Here is a 19,537-nt window from a genome sequence, read left to right as displayed (position 1 = left end):
GGAATCATCATCACGCCCCAAAAATTATAATAGTCTTTGAACATTTCATTACATTTTTATGAGCCATGGGTGGTGATTGCAAAAACCCAGTTTTAACTTTCTAAACTAGAGTTGAAGGGTGTCACTGCAAAGCATGTCAGGGGTCACTAGGTTAAAAAAATATGACATTACTGATGTCTTCTAATTACCTTTCCCAATATCTATATCTGAGCCAACTAAAGGACTAAAGGTTGAATTTGATGGACGTGTGTCTTTTTTTCAACCTAACTTACAATGTTAAGATAGCAGTGGTGCTCTGCTAAGATATAATTAATACTCTTGGCAGCAATAATAGTTTTTATTTTTATGTTAATCTGTCTTTTACCTATTGTTGCCGAATTCTAAAACAGCCATTAAGGATTAGTTTATCAAACAGATTTCTGAAATGCACTCATTCCCTTACCCATCCCCTCCCATGTCTCTACATATTCAGTATACTTAAATGTAATAAGTCATCTATTATTGATCTTCTGTCTCTCCCAGCATTCCTGTGCATGAAAAAAACAGGTATTTCATGAAAGGATGACTTTAAAATGGTAATCAAATGTGGCCTTTGGACCAACTGCTGACACATAATCACATATTGTGATATAAAGTAATATTAACTGATGCCCAAAAGGGACATTTTTTTTTTTAAGTATTTATTTATTTTATTAAACAAACAAACAAGTAACATTCAGTAACAGGCGTTATCTGATCAGCATGTAGAATCGTCAGTGTACAGAGGATATCAGTACAGTATATAATCAAACATAAATTGCAAAATACAATACATTAAACAAGGTTTATGACATGAATTCAAATCCCAAATGGGAAAATTCGGTTTGGATACGATAATTTCTGAAGATCGCAAATATCACGAAAATGCTTACGAAAAAATCGCATTAGTCGCGATAATATTGTATTGGCGATCCGAAAGTCACGAAGATTTTGTATTGAACGATCGTAAATGGCGGGAAAACAGCGTTCCGAAAGTCACAATAATTTCGTATTGGTGTTCTGAAAGCCACGATTTTCCTTTATTTCGTTATTGGAAAGCAAAGGGAGAGGAGGCAAAGTGCTGCTGCTGATCAGTTTTGCTGTTGCTATTGCTGTGCCATGGCCCACAGTAGGGGTAGGGAGGAGCAGGAGAGGGAGTGGGAGGAGTGGTGGGGGGCTGCCGGGGAGGCAGTAGGTGGGGGGGTGGGTTGGGAGGAGGAGGGTTCGGATGGGGGGGGCCCAGGACTTGCCTGAGTGGGGCCAAGAGGAGGAGGAGGTGGCTGAGACTCAGGCAAGTCTTGAGCCCCATGGGGAGGAATTAGTTAGGGAACCCCAGGGGGAGGAAAGTAGATGGGAGGTTAGGGAAAAGGCACCAGACCCTTGGGAGGGGGAGGGAGAGGAGACCCAAGAGGCCTGGGTTAGCGCAGGGGCAGCTAGGGGGATGGGGGGGCAATTAGTGCAGGGGGGGCAGTTAGTGCAGGGAGGCAGCTAGAAGGAGGGGGGACAGTTAGTGCAGGGGGGGCAGCTAGAGGGAGGGGAGACAGTTAGAGGGCAGGGGGGAGTTTAGTAAGGGCTGGACAGGGCAGGGGGGTGGCTAGGGAGGAGGGGCAGCAGCAGCAACCCTCTGTGGAATTGAGGAGGAGGAGGCGGTGGAGGAGGCTGGGCCCAGCCACAGAGCAGGCCCAAGATTCACCAGTGAGGAAAAATCGGCGATGGTCGAGGAAGTAGTGAGACGATGGGACTGGGATGGGATCTGTTTGGTGCCAGGTCCTGTCAGCTCACCGCTGCCAGAAGAAGAGAACTGTGGCAGCGGGTAGCAGATTTTGTGAGCGCTTGTAGGCGGCAAACACTGTGATCACCACACGGTGTATAAGCACTTCAGCGACCTGAAGAGGTGCATGAAGAAGAGGTTTGTGGTCGAGAGAGCAAGGGCGCAGAAGGCGGGTATGGGGTCTGCCCTCAACATCCAGTTCAAGCCCTATGAATGCCGCTTTCTGCAAGTAGTTGGTGTAGAGGTCTTTGGAGGGCTGCCAGGCGAATTCGTGGACTCAGATAGGAGATGTAAGTTTTTATTTTGAATTTTAAAGCACTTATTTTATGCTGAAGGCCCATATTTAAAAGGGTGGTTTACCTTGAAGCTAATTTTTATTATGTTATAGAATGGCTAATTCTAAGCAACTTTTCAATTGGTCGTCATTATTCAAAAACTACAACAAATAAATAATGACAACCAATTGAAAAGTTGCTTAGAATTAGCCATTCTATTACATAATAAAAATTAGCTTCAAAGTGAACCACAGCTGCAGAGTTAGAAGAAAGCAAATAATTCTAAAACTACAAAAAATAATTTGCCGCCTTCTATCTTTGCAACTTTCAAATGGGGGTCAATTACCCCTTTAACATTGCTTTTAGCCTTTGAGCGCAACAGTAATACAGAGCTGTAATATAATTATGTTCAGTGTTGGCAGTTTGTCCTCCAAACTGGTGTACTAATTTAAAGGCCTGGGGGTTTTCCAAAGGACAAACTCGCTAAGGTACAGTTTTGGGCTATTTTTTTGAGCTTTGGCGGGTTTGTAGTTTGGAAACGAGTCACATTTTTTTCCCCTAGTGTGCCTGTCACAGTGCATGCTGGGTAATGTAGTTCAGGCTCAACCTGTCTGTTCTACACCCTGCTCCCTGCTCTATAGGGTATGTGATTGTACTGTTACTTTCTGCTGTGATGTGGGGGCAGTTCTACACCCTGCTCCCTGCTCTATAGGGTGTGTGATTCTACTGTTACTTTCTACTGGGATGTGGGGGCAGATCTGCAGTTGGTCCTTAAGCTATAACTCTCTTGGGGCTGCTGAGTGTTGTAGTTCAACGCACCCATATGTATATCATATCTGGGGTTAATGCAACATTCTGAATCTATTTCTGTAGTGACTTCCCAGCTGGACTGGGCACAGAGGGAAGGGAATTGTCAGCCATCCCAGTAACTGGAGAGGGGGCAAAGGGCATTGGGTAGTGATTATAGGCTTTAAAAGGGCAGGTTTTCCCATATATATATATATATATATATATATATATATATAATTTTTTTTTTAATTGCACATATTGGGCTATTTTTGGGCTACTTTCAAAATGGCTTTTTTTGCCTGGTTTTAGAACTGACTTTACCTGGTTTTGCTAAAAAAAATCTGCCAAACCAGACCCCAGTATACCTGAGTGAGGATTTTTTCAAGAAACCCTTTATTTCATGTTCCAAATATTTGTTCATTTGCAGCTTGGGTTCCACATGAAAGTCTTAATAAGTACCCCAGTTCCCCCACATGCCCCTCAAATAGATTCCATGAACTGCAGCTGTTAGGCCTCATTTTAATGATGGCAAGTGATTTATCTGTAGCTTTTTAATGGTTTTTGTGTTGTTTTTGAATCTCTGCTAAATCCAGAATGTTTGTGTGGCTTTGTACTTTGTGCTCAAAACTTGTTGAGCATTTTTTTTGCCTTCTGTGAACTGAACTGAAGCACAGCGCCAAAGTCCCACAGCGCAGGAGAGGCGAAAGACATTGCAGCAGATGCCGCCAGAGGCAGAGGAGCAGCCCCAGGATGTCGGTGGGGCAGATTAACCGGACCCCGTTCAGTCTCCAGGTAAATATTATTTGCCTAGTTGTTTAACAAAACTGCAAATTTATCATTTTCTGCAGTGTATTCTTATGTCTATGCACTATTTATATTTTTTAGAATACCAAGCTGGATCTTCCCCCCCCCATCCTTGTCACCGCCACCTGTGTCACCCCCCAGGCGTAAGTAACCTCTCTTGCACCCCTGGTGTTGTCAATAAAATATTACGATAACCTGAGTGGTTAGTGCAAGGCTAGCAGTGGCAGTTGTGAGGGCTTTATAGACATAGCTGATTAAGTGAAGAGTTGCATTAGCAGAGGTGGTAATGGAGTGTTGTGGTTCTGACAAGGCCAGGACCTTGGTTTGTGTTGCCCCCAGTTTGTGATTCTTATATATTAAAGGCATCTATCACCCCTATATTGTCCCCCACCCCCCCCCCCCCCCCAGAGGTGTGGGCCAATAGAGCTAATAGAGCCCACACTGTGGTTGTGTCCAAAAAATATTTGGAACACAAAAATCCTCCTGCCAACACTGGGCTACCCTCCTGGTCCGGGCGGTCATGTTGCTGGCCGCACAAGCGCATAGTAAACTAACTCCTCACTCACTTACTATGCACCTGATGTAAGATCGGTGAATGTAAATCAGCCTCCAACATCTCACACACTTGTGAAGGCAGACTGTGCAGCTGGCCTAGTGCTTTTTTTCCTCTACCTGGAGTGTGGCTCTATTAACCTGAACCTCTGGTGGGGGAAATATTTTAGGGTGACAGGTGCCCTTTAAAGGGGAACTGTCCTTAGAAATAACCTCTTAAGTTTCTGTTGATAGTATGTAGAGAAAATCAGCACTGTGAAAATGATTAACTTTTAAAAATATATAATTTTGGTTTAAATAATGTGTTAAGGTAATTTTTATTGATGGGGTCAGTGACCCCCATTTAAAAACTGCAAAGAGTTTGTAAAAGAACGAAAATAATTAAAGACTAACAAATAAATAAGACCAAATGAAATATTGGTTATAATTGGCTATTCTGTAACATGCCAAAAGTTAACTTAAAGCTGAGCCACCCCTTTTCCAGACATGCCAGTCTGACTTCTCTAACTCAGCATGGGGGGTGGGAGGTCGAGCTATGGGTGTTCAGATGACATAGTAGATGGTAAGGCACGCCCACTCTTCTCAATCCTGAATGCAATTTGAAAAGAACATTTGACAACCATGCTTTTTTTGGAGTACATGTAGGATAATGCTTTCCAATTATTGTGGTTATTGCAGTAGCAGTTGGTTTGGATTCACATATATTTCAACAATATAGGTGACTTTTTAATCATGAATTGACATAACTGGACCCCTTTAAGGGGCAGATGTTTCAAAATGTGAGGCTACAACTTCATAACTAAAAACTCATTGACACTCTATTCATTCCTATGGTATTTTGTCTAAGCATATTTCTTAAAGGGTGAGTTATTGATAAATAAACTTTTTTAAAATCTGTTTGGAATGAACAGAATGTGGGTGTTTTTTGTCTGTATTAAGTTCGATACTCACATTTTTATCAGTCTGCACCATGTTATTGAAAATGTTCTTCTCTGAATAAACTGTTTTTAAATTCAAAAACATTATTTACTTATTTGTTTATACTCTTATTCTAGATGCTGCGGCGACTGTTGCTGCTGCCGGGGAGAGTGGCCAGGACCGAGGACAAGGACTGGAACATCCATCTGTGGAGAGTTTGGATGGGTGGCCCGGATCTTGCCAGCCTGTTCTTGGTGCGCAACGTAGCCACTTTCTCAAAGGCGCTGTTGGCTCGCATGCTTAGCCAACATGTCACCTTGAGTCAAGAAGGGGGGTTGAGGGTTGAGCTACAGACCCACCGCCAAGAGCAGGCAGCTCTAGCTGGAGAACAAATGGCTCTAGCTAGACAACAGTACGAGGAGCGCCTAGCAAGTGATGAGCATTTCCGGAAATGCTCTGCTGGCAGTTCTGGGGCATGCACTGCATGCGCCAGCCTCTGCCAGGTCTGCTGAAGGGTCCACTGCCTGGGCCCTCTTTTGCCCCTTAACCACCACCTCCAAGTCCTGAGCTCAGGGCAAGGGGGCGTGGCAGAGGCTACAGAAGAGGGTCTGACCCTGCCTTTGGGCCTGGTAAAAAGCGCAAGTAGGTCTCTGATCTGTGTCCCTACTTTCTCCTTGCAGCCTATTGAAGCCAGACCTCTACACCAAATTGCTCTCTGGCCGTGAACTTATTCATGCATCTCTTCAGGACTCACACTATACTCTACATGACCTGACAGGACTAAGCACCAAACAAGTAGTCCAATTGTTCACAATCTTCCTCAACCAAAGCCGAATTTTCCTCACTGAGGGGCAACATAATAATACCTCATGGTGCCTTCCCCAATACCATCTGGGAAGCACTTATAACATCAAAGTGCATTTGCTCTAACATGAATATTGGGCATTTCCCCAAATACAAATTTGGCCATGCCTGTGAATTGGCCTACTTAAACACACACTAATTATGCAATGCTAACGTCCTTAAAAAAAAAGCACATTTGTGTTGTACTGACATACCAAAGGAACATGCCTCCTTCTCCCATGTTGTATCACTGACTAAAAGGGGTATCTCTTTAAGCTCCTTATTCTCTGCTGTGCAGTCAAATGTGCAGAGGAAACAACTATATGCTTTTCAGGTTCTGTATGTCATTACTATGCAGTTCATTGAAAGTAAGGTTTATATGCTGTCTCCTCCTGGTATATTGTTCCCAGTGGGCAGCTTTACAAAGTCCTCCTTTCCCTTTGCTTTCCAAAATGCAATTCACTAATGCCTACTAGGGTAATTGAATGGTCTACTATGCACTAATGCTGTGTGTCTGTCAAAAGCCTAAGTCAAGAGACCAGCCCTAGGCATTCAGCCAGCTGGGTAAATTCCTCCTCCTCCTCCTGGTATATTGTTCCCAGTGGGCAGCTTTACAAGGTCCTCCTTTTCCTTTGCTTTACAAAATGCAAGCCACTAATGCCTACAAGGGTAACTGAATGGTGTACTACTATGTAAGGGCCTAAGTCAAGAGGCCAGCACTTACCTCATGTATCTGTGACTTCTTTTCAAAAGCGAACCAGATATGTTTACAAATGTGATAAATGTTAAATCTTGTTTATCATGTCTTCTATTTTTGTTAACATAATGTTTCTATTGCCTGGCTGTAGGGGCTCAACAAGTGTCATGCAATAAGTGCTTTGCACGTTACCCTTTTCTTAGCCTTGGTCCTTTAGGGGTCAAGCATGGCTGTTATAACCTAAAAAGCATGTTGAAACCATGTTTCTAATGCCCCCTAGACCTATAGTAACTATTTATATTTCTTGTGGAAATGTTCAAATGTTTGTTTTGAAAAACAGCTATACACCTTGCTGGATGTTTAACCTTTTTACTACCAATGGCGTATGGGATACGTCGTGGCAGAAAAAGGGCTTAACTGCCAATGACATGTCCCATACGTCATCAGCAGATGAAGGATTCTCTCTGCAGCGGTGGCATGTGCCGCCGCTGCAGAGAGTTTCTAGTGATGACAGCCCCCTGGGCAACGAGCCAGGGGGGCTGTCATGTGGGTCCTGCGACGCTATCATCGCAGGACCATCCTAGAAGCAGCAGACGCGACTGCTGCTTCCCCCCAACTGAGATCCTGCAGCCTGGAGGACAGAGGCAAGCGATCAGTGCTTCAGGACAGGTAAGGTGTGTTTTTTTTTTGCACTTACACACTTACACACACACTTACATACATTTATACACACTTTAATACATTTACACACACTTACAGCACACAATATAGCAGTTTTTTTTTAACTAAAAACTGTTTATTTTGACAGCATGACTATTGGATCAGATATTCTGACCACTAATTACACTGTTGTGTGACTTGTTGTTTCACTGATTGCACAATTTTTGTAGTTTTATCGCATTTTTATCCCTGTATAAGTGTTCCTAATCTGTTTTTAGCATAGCTTTGCAATGTGTAACAAAAATAACTTTACCTATTTTGAATTCATCAGAATGTGTACTTTCCAAAAATATATTGTTTTCTGGGGGTCTCTGTATAGTTAGGGGGTGTTACGGCACATAATACGCTGACAGGGGGCTCTGTATGAAAAAGCTGATTTGGCAGGCGAGAAATGCATATACATACCGCAGACTTTGGTATATCTATACATATTGGGCATCAAACTGTTCAGTAGACCTCTGGTGTTCCTATTTGGGGTGACTTGCCTTTGTATGCAATAAATTGTGTGAGATAAATGCAGCAAATTGCAACATTTTTATGCGATTTTCTGAAATATCAGACTTTCTGAAAAATGCAAACTTAGGAAAGCTTTACAGCTTGGTACTTTGGAGCAAAGAGAAATGTTTACCCATTATAGATTCGGGGGAATGTGTACTTTCCAAAAATATATGGCTTTCTGGGGTGAGTGTACTTTTTTGTAGCATTATCCCACATAAAGGATGTAAATGTGTTGATTTTGCGGGAGCTGAAATTATAGATCATATGGGGATATGTTCCCATTGGGGCCCCTACATGCCAAATATTTAGGTAAACCTATACCTATTGGGCACCAAACTGTTCAGTGGCCCCCTAGCGTTCAAATTTAGGGTGTTTTATCTTGGTACCTAATGCTATGTGGGAGATAAGATGCTGCAAAGTGGAAGCTTTAAATGTGTTGATTTTGCTGGAGCTGAAATAACAGAAATGATTGATCATATGGGGGTATGTTCATATTGGGGCCCCTACATGCCACATACTTAGGTAAACCTATACATATTGGGCATCAAACTATTCAGCAGACCCCTGGTGTTAAAATTCAGGGTGTTTTAGCTTGGTACCTAATGCTTTGTGGGAGATAAGATGCTGCAAAGTGAAGAGATTTTTGGAAATGTGATCAAAATTGCTAATTTTAGAAAAGCTGTGCGGCTTGGTACTTTGGATTAGAAAGACACAGGTACCCATTTTAGATTCAGGGGAATGTGTACTTTCCAAAAATATATGACTTTCTGGGGTGAGCGTACTTTTTACTAGCTTTATCCCACATATAATTATGTAAATGTGTTGATTTTGCTGGAGCCGAAATAACAGAAATGATTGATCATATGGGGGTATGTTCACATTTGGGCCCCTAAATGCCAAATAATTAGGTAAACCTATACATATTGGGCATCAAACTGTTCAGTGGACCCCTGGCATTCATATTTAGGGTGTTTTATTTGGTTACTTTATGACCTGTAGGAGATCAGATGCTATAGACTGGAAGCTTTGAAGCGATTTTTTAAAAATTTCATAAATTTTGATAAAAACCAATAAGGTTTTAAGGAAATAAGGAAAGCATTGCGACTTGATAGTTTGGAGTAGACAGACAGTTGTGCCAGTTGTGGATTCAAAGAATCTGTTGTTTCCAAAAATATATAATTTTCTTTGGATAAACCTTCTGTTAGTGGAATTTTTGTCCTTAAAATCTAAAGTATGCAGCTTTCTGAAGCAGTGCTTTGGAAATTTGGTAGTGTACTGCTGGGAGTTTTTGACCTATACAAGTGAGAAATCTCCATAAAACTATATATATTTGGTATTGGCATGTTCAGGAGACATGGGACTTTCCAAATCAGTTGTATATTCGTCATAAAATAATTTTTGTTTCTAGTATGTGTGTATATATTATGGAAAATTTGATTTTTTTTTCATTTTTAGACATTTAGAAGCCTATATCTTGTTACAGAATTGGAATTACACAAAAATTCTACCATATTTTGAAAGCTTAGGTTGTTCTGAAAAAAACGATATATTGTTTTCTTGGGTAAACTAAAAGTCCCCCCGAGGAAAGGCCCCTAAAGTGAAACAGTGCAAAATGTTCAAAAACTGTCTGGCAATACAAGTTCTGCTTTGACCAAAATGGCTGGCAGTAAAAGGGTTTAAGTATTGATTTAATATTATGATTTTGTCATTAAAAAGACAAATTCAAAATGGTTTTTGTTTACTTTATTTTGCTTGATCATCATCATTTTCTAGATCAATTTTAGTTCTGAACGGCAAGAAGGTGTAAAGGTAAAGTTATTGGTCCAGTCAGTAAGGGGCCATTGATTGAGAGGAACACAGGCAATGGGATTTCACACAGCTGGCCAAGAGTCGCATTCTTCTGAGTCTCAGCAGCAAACAGCAGTCTCAGCAGCGCGCAGTCTTCTCCCACTGTAAGCCAAGTGAGGGAAATTTCCTAAAATTATTCAATTAACCCAAAACAATTGTGTTTTTGTTTAGCCTTGAACAACATTTTATTATTATATAGTATTTGTGGGTCCCCTTACAACAGCGCTCTTGGTCCAAGCACAAGAGGTGGTCAACTTCATAGGGATTAGGGCCGGGCACTGGCCAAAGTAACTTATGTTCATACAGTGCCAGCATTTACTACAAAAATAAACAGTAGTTAAACATACATATTTTTGTTGGCATCATTCATTTTCTTCTGGTTAACACACTTTCAAGAGCAAGTTAAACACATTTAATGAGGCATATTATCAAGCAAATGATATGCTCAACTTACAACAAAAGTGTGAGGCAATGAGCTGATCGCGCACTCTTCTCCCCTGTGGTTGGGCCCCTCAATCTCAGGTTCCAGAACATCACTGATGTCTGCGTGTAGCCGATGCTCCATTGTAACATTGTGCAACATGGCGCAGACAACAATGATCTCTGAAACCTTAATGGGAGAATAAAGAAGAGCTCCCCCAGTGACTGAGAGGCATCAGAAGCACGACTTGAGCACCCCAAACAGGCGCTCAATCACATTGCGTGTCTTCCGATGGGCACGGTTGTACCTACATTGGGCAAGTGTGCGGGGAAAATGAACAGGGGTCATCAGCCAAGGCAGAACCCCATATCCTGCGTCTCCTTGAATAAAGGAAAAAATATGAGTGGAAGCACATCCACCCTTTGATTCAAAAGTTACATACACATGTATGTGACAGATTCCAAGGTAACAAGGCTGCCTCCCATTCACCAAAATCCAACCTATTACACATGCTCAGGTGTGAGGAGTTAATTGGTCTATTAGAAAGAGACAAGTTCAAACAAATGCTTTCCAAACACTACCATTCCCAAGATGCTTAGTAAAACAAGGGTAAGTAAAGTGGCAAATAATTTGGATATAAATTTTGTTACTATTTACAACTGACATGATTAAATAGTGAAATTCTAATGCAAATAATATTCGGCCATCTGTATGCACATATGACTATTGGGTGTGTATCACCATGACCAATTAACTGTCACTAGCAGTCACATACAGTCCTTCAAGACGGTTCCGTTAATGGGAGTTGTGGAAGTTGATGTAAAAAAAAATGGTTAAAAAGTACTTACCCACCAGCCAGCCCTGCGGCATTTCTCCTTGAATGAAGCGGTCATAGAGGGCTGACTGACGCAGGATATGGGCATCGTGGACACTTCCAGGAAAATCAGATCTCACACTCAAGATCTGCTGGTGGGAATCGCACACCACTTGGACATTGATGGAAAGGGAGCACTTTCTGTTAAGGTATCGCTCCTGGTTAAACAGAGGTGTTGTGAGCAGAATATGAGTGCAATCAATGGCTCCCAGACAATTTGCCAATGAGGTAAAAGTCCTGCTTTACCCTTGTCCACTCTGCCTCGGTTGAGGGAAAGGAAACGAGCCTTTGCGAGTGCAGTAGAAGTGTCCTGAGCACTTGCCTCAGTATCCTGCTGAAGGTGGGCTGGCTCATACCGACAATATATTGTGTTCCATGTTGTTACAAACGGAAGTGAGTTATGGGGGAGGGGTTTTATACCTTTGGCAGTCTTTAATGAGCAAGCTGTGCAGTCTTTAACTCTTTCCTGTTTCTTTATCTGAAAAGCTAAGGACAGCCTGTAAATGACTATTTTTTTCCCTAAACAAATGAAGCTCAAGACCCTACTGAAAAAATTGGCTCATCTGGATAGTGACATCTTCTTCCTCAAAACCTGCAAAAAGGAAAATCTTATACCCAAAGGCCTAGCCTTAAGGAACCCTGTTCGAAGTACCTGCAACACCCGCTTTGCTCATCAACTTTGCACCAGGACTTCGGAGAGACTACGAAAACACCTTATCAAAGTGTTTTACAACAAACAAAGGATTATAAATCAAGAAATCACCACCCTCAGAGATCTTTTAACAGGTACAGATACTGAACATACTAAACATGCACTGCAGCTGTACTACAAAAAGCTACAAACACTACTGGTAACGAACAAAAAGAAAAAACTGCAACGGCTTAGACTCCAAAGGCAGTGCTATGCGGATCCGACCAATGCACAAAAACACTGTGTTATGAATTTGTCTGACTACATTCCTACTAAAGAGGAAATTACAGTACTATCAAAGGGGCTAACATACTGTCCCACAAGAACAATGGATAAAATCGAACTCTGCAAGGATATGGAGGAATTCTTTAGAAAGCTGCTCCTTAAGGAATACTTTCATGAAAGGCCACACACAGGTTCTGACACCTCCATGCAACAGGAACAAATTACAAAAAAGAAAGTCAAGTGGACACCTCCTGCAGGCCTTAATCCCAAACTGGATCAATATATAGATTCATTTAGAGACAGGGTTAAATCAACCATCCTGGCCAAGGCAAAGAAACAGAACGACAATCTGAGTATCCAGGAAAGGAATGCTGTTAAATGCCTCAAAAACAACAAAGACATTATCATCAAACCAGCTGACAAAGGGGGTGCAGTAGTCATTACTTCAGACTACATTACGGAGGCTCACAGACAGCTATCGAACCCAAACCACTATACTAAACTAGATACTGACCCCACAGTGGCCTATAAGAATGAACTCAGAAACTTAATCAAGACGCTCCCAGCCACACACTCGGATCTGTTTGATGTAATACCATAGACTCCCAAAATGGGAACTTTCTATATGCTTCCCAAAATACACAAAGAAGGCAACCCTGGACGGCCTATAGTACTCTGGCACTCTGACGGAGGGCATATCAGGCTGGGTTGAGCAGATCTTGAAACCTGTTGTAAGGAGTACACCAAGCTATTTACAAGACACAACTGATCTGCTTAACAAACTTGCAGGTATAGGGCCACTCCCAGACGGCACCTTGTTGGCAACAATGGATGTGGAATAACTCTATACAAACATTCCACATACAGATGGTATAGCCGCCTACAAAGAATTTCTGGAAAAGGAGGGCCTACCATCTCATGCGGTTACACAACTGATTGAGTTCACCTTGACACACAATCACTTCCTATTCGGGCAGGAAATATATCTACAGAAGATGGAAACCAGTATAGGTACACGCTTTGCACCCCAATATGCCAATCTTTTCATGGCAAAACTAGAAGAGGACTTTCTCTCTACCTGTAACACCAAGCCTCTGACATACCTCCGCTATATAGATGACATATTCATAATCTGGACCGGTACTGAACAAGAACTCATTCAATTTCACAAACAATTTCATGACTTTCACCCAACTATCAATTTAAAGCTGAACTACTCCCATACTCACATTCACTTTTTAGATACAACCATTCTTATCAGGGAGAATAGTATACAAACCACCATTTATCGAAAGCCGGATTAACCACGGATAAACCATCTTATCTAATGCATGATAGCTTTCACCCTGACCACACCAAACACTCCACCATCTACAGCCAGGCTCTACGATATAATCGGGTATGTTCTGACACTACTGAAAGGGACCACCACCTAAAAACACTTAAAGCAGACTTTATTAACAGGGGCTACAACCCAAGAATTGTGGATCAAAACATCTATACAGCCACCAGAATTCCCAGAAGTCAACTTCTGCAATATAAACAAAAAACAGAAACAAATAGAATTTCTCTAGTAGTCACATACAATCCCCAACTAAAAATCAGAAAAATAGCTAAAGATCTAGAGTGCACACTCCATAAGGATGAGAGGCTCCAAAACATATTCCCAGACCCACCACTTCTGGCATTCAAGCAGCCCCCAAACCTAAAAAAACTAATAACAAGAAGTGCCTTAATACAACCCAATAAAAATGGAACCTATCCGTGTGGCAAAAAACAATGCAAAACCTGCCCACACGTCTGTAATTCAGACAAAATACAGATTCCGGACACATTAGAGGAATACAGCATCCATGGCCAGTACAACTGTTCTTCCTCCAACGTGGTGTACTTAATACAGTGCTCTAGATGCCCACCAGGAGGACTGTATATAGGAGAGACTGGGCAAAGCCTGAGAAAGAGGAATACACACCACCACTTTACCATAACAAATAAAAAACTGGACACACCAGTAGGGAACCATTTTAACAGCCCTCACCACTCCATAAACGATTTAAGAATCTTGGTCCTTAAGGGAAACTTTAAAACAGAGAATGAAAGGAAGGTTTGGGAGTATAAATTAATGAAAACTTTCAACTTTCTGGAGAAGGGACTGAACCTGGGCCTTGGATTTATGGCAAATTATATAGATTAAGAACTGCCTGCACCCAGCCAGAAATACCAACATCTGTAGAGACACTGGGCCAGTTAATCACATGGAATTCCATTCACTTCACACTTCAGTAACTTACCCTAATATCAAGTCACTTTGATCCACATTCTTCTGTACCTTATCTATTTGTATCTGTTTGTCCCTTGCAGGCCTTAAAAGGTGCGTAGTAAAAGGACAGGCTGACAATGGTTATTCACTTGTTTTGACACTTTTCCCATTCAACAACGAACATTTCGGCCTTTTGAAGCCTTACATACTACTGTACCTGCCGAAATTAAATTCCCGAAAAAAGCGTAACCAAAGCGTTAATGAATTCTGTAATGTTCGTATGTTTTGCGAAAAATACGAATTTATCATGAAATAGTTAAGAAAAAGTTGCGCGAAAAATACGATCGGACCAATTGAATGAATGCTCGGAGCGTTCATGGATTAGTAAATGTGCCCCTATGTGTTGTTGGTCGTTATTTGTGAATTTATACTAATGAAGAAGCATTTTCCCCCATGCTTGTGATATATACCCTAGTCGGTTACACTTAGGATATGGGATAGATATCTACCCATGGACCCCAAACTCTGTCAAACTTATCTGGGATCCCCCTGGCTTTGTACGTAAGTTTGATCATTGGTACCATTTTATTCACTAGGTTGAGCCATTGGGAGACAGTGGGGGTGGTAGGTTTTAACCAATGCAGGATTATGTTTTTTTTGGCATAAAATAATTGTGATCTGCACATGCGACTCTTGTTAAGTGGTATTATTTCGTCCATAACGCCAAATAGACAGAATTCAATTGCTATGATGTGTGGTATAGCTAGATTATTGTTTAAGCACTTCATAATTCCTTTCCATTATTTCTGGATTTGGGGACAGGACCACATAATGTGATAAAAGTCGGCTTGGTTGGCCTGACATCTGGGGCACGCTGATGTTCTGTCAGGGTAGATTTTGTTCAGTTTGGCTGGGGTATAGTAGAATTGATGTAAAATGTTAAAGTTTATTAACCTGTCCCTGGTAGATATTAAAAAATTATATGGAGCTTCCATTTGAAGCAGCGTAGGTGGTTTTTCACGGTGAGGGCAGTGAGGTTGTGGAATGCCCTTCCTAGAGATGTGGTAATGGCAGATTCTGTTAATGCCTTTAAGAGGGGCCTAGATGAGTTCTTGAACAATCAAAATATCCAAGGCTATTGTGATACTAATATCTACAGTTAGTACTAGTGGTTGTATTTATAGTTTATGTATGTGAGTGTATAGATTGGTAGATGTGGGTTAGGTGTGCTGGGTTTACTTGGATGGGTTGAACTTGATGGACACTGGTCTTTTTTCAACCTTATGTAACTATGTAACTATATGCTGAGTCTGTAGCTTCTTCCCATTGTTCTTCAGTAATTGTTGGGGTAGACTGGTGCCATTTAGTGAGTGCTCTGTGAAAGGGGGGTTTGATGGTGCCCTGTAGTGCACTATATAGGTTAGATACTAGTTGCTTAGGGTTAGGATTTCTAAGTATGGAGTCGATGGGGTAGTCCTGGTATGTTATTTGGTGTGTTCCAAATTGAGCTTTAAATGCGTGTCTAAGTTGCATATACCTAAATTGCTCAAATCTCTGGCCTGGCAGTTGTTCTGGGAGTTGTTGTAGTGGCTTTAGCGTATCATTATGGAGAATTTGTCTCAGAGTTTTGAATCCCAATCTGGGACAATATATGAAGTCATCCAAGTATCGAAGATGCGTGAAGTGAGAGTTGCCCCATATCTGTGTGTGGGGGGCTAGTAGGTGTGGGGTTGATTTGGTTAGCTTTCTGGCGGTTTGCCAGGATTGGTATGTCAATGACTCCAGTGAGCCCAGGATGGAGGCCATTAGTGACATGTTGTGCAGTAAGTGATTTCCAGGAGAACCTTGGTTGTTTGCCCGCCCACAAAAAGGAATAGATGCTTCCGTTAATTTTGTTAAAGAACTTTTTGGGAATTGTAGTAGGTGAGTTTTGGAAGAAATATAAGAATTTGGGGAGAAATATCATTTAAATAAATATATTCTTCCCCATAATGTAAGGGGAAGGCCTTGCCAGGTGGCAGTTGTGGAGGTGAAGTTTGTAAATAATGGTTCTAGGTTTTGCTCCTGGAATAGGGAGCATGATGGGAATATAGTGATGCCAAGATATTTGATTTCATCTGCCCAAGTCAGCTGGTTAGACGTTGGCCTGTCTGTGATTGGTAATGTGTCAACTGGCATTATCTGAGATTTGTCCCAATTTATCCGTAGTCCAGAGTATGAACCAAATTCTTGTACAATTTTTAGGATTTCCTGTAGTGAGTTATGTGGGTCGGCCAAAAATAGTAGGATATCATCCGCGTATAGGGCTATGCATTCTTCGGTTTTGGAACCTTAACCCATTTATATTGGTGGAGTGTCTGATGGCTATCACCAGCAGCTCTATTGCCATAGCAAATAGAAGTGGGGAGAGGGGGCACCCTTTGCGTGTTCCCCTATGTAAGTTAAAGGGTGGTGAGATCAGGTTGTTTACTCTTATTTGGTCATTATCCATGCTAGGAAATTGGGACCGCACCTGAATGCTTTAAGGGTTTCTGGATCTGCTGTTCTCATGGGCAATTTGTAAGTTACTATATAGTCTCCTGAGGTTGCATGTGGTAGATTTATTAGGCATGAAGCCGGATTGGTCTGGGTGGATTATTGAGGTGATGGTTTTGATGAGTCTATTTGCTAGAATTTTGGCGAGTATTTTCCCATCTGTATTCATTAACGATATGGGGCGGTATGAGCTACATTGCTCGGGGTTCTTCCTGGGTTTGAGAATAAGTATGATTATAGCTGAATAAACAGAGGGAGGTGGTAAAGGCATCCTCATACATATAGAGGAGCTGGGGGGCTAAGTCATCTGCTACTGATCGGTACCATTCTGGTGGCAGACCATCCAGTCCGGGGGTTTTGTTTGATGAAAGTGATTGTATGGCTTCCATAATTTCTTGTTTTGTGATGGGGTTGTCTAAGTAGGCTCTTTGCTGTCTATCAAATTTTGGAATTGGTAACTTGGCTAGGTATTCGGCAGTGGCTTGGGCTCTCTGCGTGGTTTTGGATTCGTATAGTGTAGCGTAGTATTTTTGAATTGCATTTTTTGGGGGGTTTAGTAACCACATTCCCTCCTTCAGATACCACTCTGGGAATGACTGTGACAGAGTTAGTGGAGGCTGCTAGGTATGCAAGGGTTTTACCGTTTTTTTCCCCCCCTGATCAAATACCTGTTGAGCTGCATATAATAGCTTTTTATTCATTAGGGTAGTGTATGTAAGTTCTAGCTGTTGTTGGGCCTTGGTTAGGTTGGTGTGGGTCTCGGTAGTTGGGTTTTTTGCATAAGCCTGTTCCGCTAGGTGATACTGGTTTTCAGCTTCTTTACATATTTGTTTGGTTGTGTTGCGGGCTGCTGTTATAGCTTTAGATAAGTTTCCACTTGTTACGGCCTTGGAGGTTTCCCAGCAGGTGGAGATGGAGGCAGTAACAATATTGTTCTCCCAGTATTCTTTATGTCTAGCATTCATCTCTCTCAATATAGTGTTTGCCAGCCAGAGGGGGCAAAGTCTCCAAAGTTTAGAAGAGGGGGCTTGACCTATAGGTTAACAATCGTACTTGGAATAGAGTTGATTTTGCATTGTGTTATCATGTAACACAATGCAAAATCAATTCTATTCCATGTGTCTAGGCATACATGCAAAGTTTCATACATTAAATTTTTTTGGATTAAGGTTGCTACCCCTCTTGCATGAGAACAGAATGGAGCATGAAAGTGGTGGGCAACCCAGGGCTTTCCTGACATTCCAGGAGAATAGAGAGTTACTTGTCATTGTATAACAACTTTGGTATTTGTTGACCAGTCTGTGTACTGTTTGGTCCATAATCTATAGTTCTGACGACTCTGTTAAAGCGTAGCCCACCTTTAAAACTGAGTAGACTTTTCCCCTAATTGTGTGCATATTGGTAGTGAGCAGTAAACTGGTTTTAGGTTGTACTTTCACCGCTACTTTAGGATGTTCGGTAAAGCATATTGGGAACTTTGCCTTAACTAGCGTATGTTCGCTGCATTATACTTAGGCTTCCTCGCCGTGGCTTGGAGGTAAATGATTAGTCCCAGGTAGGATGGAGGTCCATTTGTCTTAGTCTCTGTTTTGTTGTTTGGTTAATCTTTTGCTTTTTGGTCTTTCCATCTCTGGCAGGACTTCATTACGAGGCCTCTGGGGGGATCTCAGTGGTCCTTGGGCCCTTGGCTTATTTTCTAGCTATTGTATAGCCGACTCAGGGTGGTCAAAGAATAGTGTGTTGTCTCCGTCGATCACCCACAGTTTAGCTGGAAATAGCATGGCGTATTTGATGTTGCTGTTCCGGAGGCGCTGTTTGGCTTCAGTAAAGGTGATCGCAGTAGAGAAGTCTGGGAATAGCGATACTTTGGCGTTGTTGCATATTATATGTCTCCCTTTAACCCTTTAAGTGCCAGCCGAATTCGTCATTTCAGTTCCCCCCAGTGCCAGACGTTTTTTAAGCATTTTGTACTCATTCACTTTAAAAATGTTTTTTGGTAGGAAAACCTCCATGAAACTAGGGAAATTATATATTGTTTTTTTCGTCACTAATTGGGCTTCGACATACATACCAAATTTTATAATTTTTCTGGAGATATGATGTGTATTTTGGGTGAAATATGTAAAAAAAAATAAAATTATGAAAAATTTCTGTATATTTTGAATTTTTTTTCCATAGAAAAGTTAATTTTACACACTTTTTTTTGTTGTTTGTAAAAGCCCTGATACTCCCAAGTCCAACGATACCAAATATGTGGTGGTACCCCACAGTTCCTGTCCAGAAGTAACCCCCAAACTAAAGCAATACTTAGTACAATATCACACCAGAACAAAGCGGAAAAGCGCTTGTAACAGTTGATGCAGCATAACTTATATGTAAATCTAGAATATCCCCTCATGTTTGGTATCTTTAGAAACTACAGACCTTCAGGTTTCTAGGTGCAATGTTGTTTTCACTCAAAAGCCAAATACCTTTTGTCAGTGCATTGTGAAATTTGGAACTTTTTTTGACATTTTTTTTTTTTTCTAAAACGTAAACTTGGACGCATGATCAAATGTGGATTTGACAAAAAAAAATCTCATAAAAATTTTCTAACAAAGGCAAATTTGAAAGACAAACTTCTCCTGAATAAAATGATGCCCCATATGTATGGGTGCACATAAAGACATGGGCATCAAACACTCCAAAGCAGGGGCAATGCACAAGGGCAATATTTTCAGTGTTAACCCCCCCTACCTGTGAAATAACCCCCACAATCTATATATTTCTGAAAAGTGCACACCTTCAGCTATTCAGAG

At 41.4% G+C, this 19,537-nt stretch overlaps 1 protein-coding gene across 5 annotated transcripts in view; it reads left to right on the top strand.

Moving 5' to 3' along the window:
- ccni (cyclin I) overlaps positions 1-19,537 on the top strand; it is a 77,006-nt gene that overhangs the window by 35,554 nt on the left and 21,915 nt on the right. For 2 of the 5 annotated variants that reach the window (XM_031897691.1, XM_012959253.2), the window contains exons 1-3: positions 3,454-3,645; positions 3,739-3,800; positions 5,265-5,381. The exons of 1 other annotated variant lie outside the window; for it this stretch is intronic. In XM_031897691.1, coding sequence (XP_031753551.1) covers positions 5,265-5,381 — 117 coding nt within the window. In that variant the 5' untranslated portion in view covers positions 3,454-3,645; positions 3,739-3,800. Of the gene's footprint in view, positions 1-1,705; positions 2,080-3,453; positions 3,646-3,738; positions 3,801-5,249; positions 5,382-19,537 lie in introns of those variants that run through there. 2 more of the 5 variants (XM_012959260.3, XM_031897685.1) reach the window with 2 other exon arrangements.

Source organism: Xenopus tropicalis, chromosome 1 (assembly GCF_000004195.4).
Source record: "Xenopus tropicalis strain Nigerian chromosome 1, UCB_Xtro_10.0, whole genome shotgun sequence".
NCBI lineage: Eukaryota > Metazoa > Chordata > Amphibia > Anura > Pipidae > Xenopus > Xenopus tropicalis.
Note: the sequence above shows the minus strand (reverse complement) of the source record. Positions and strands in the feature narration are given on the sequence as shown.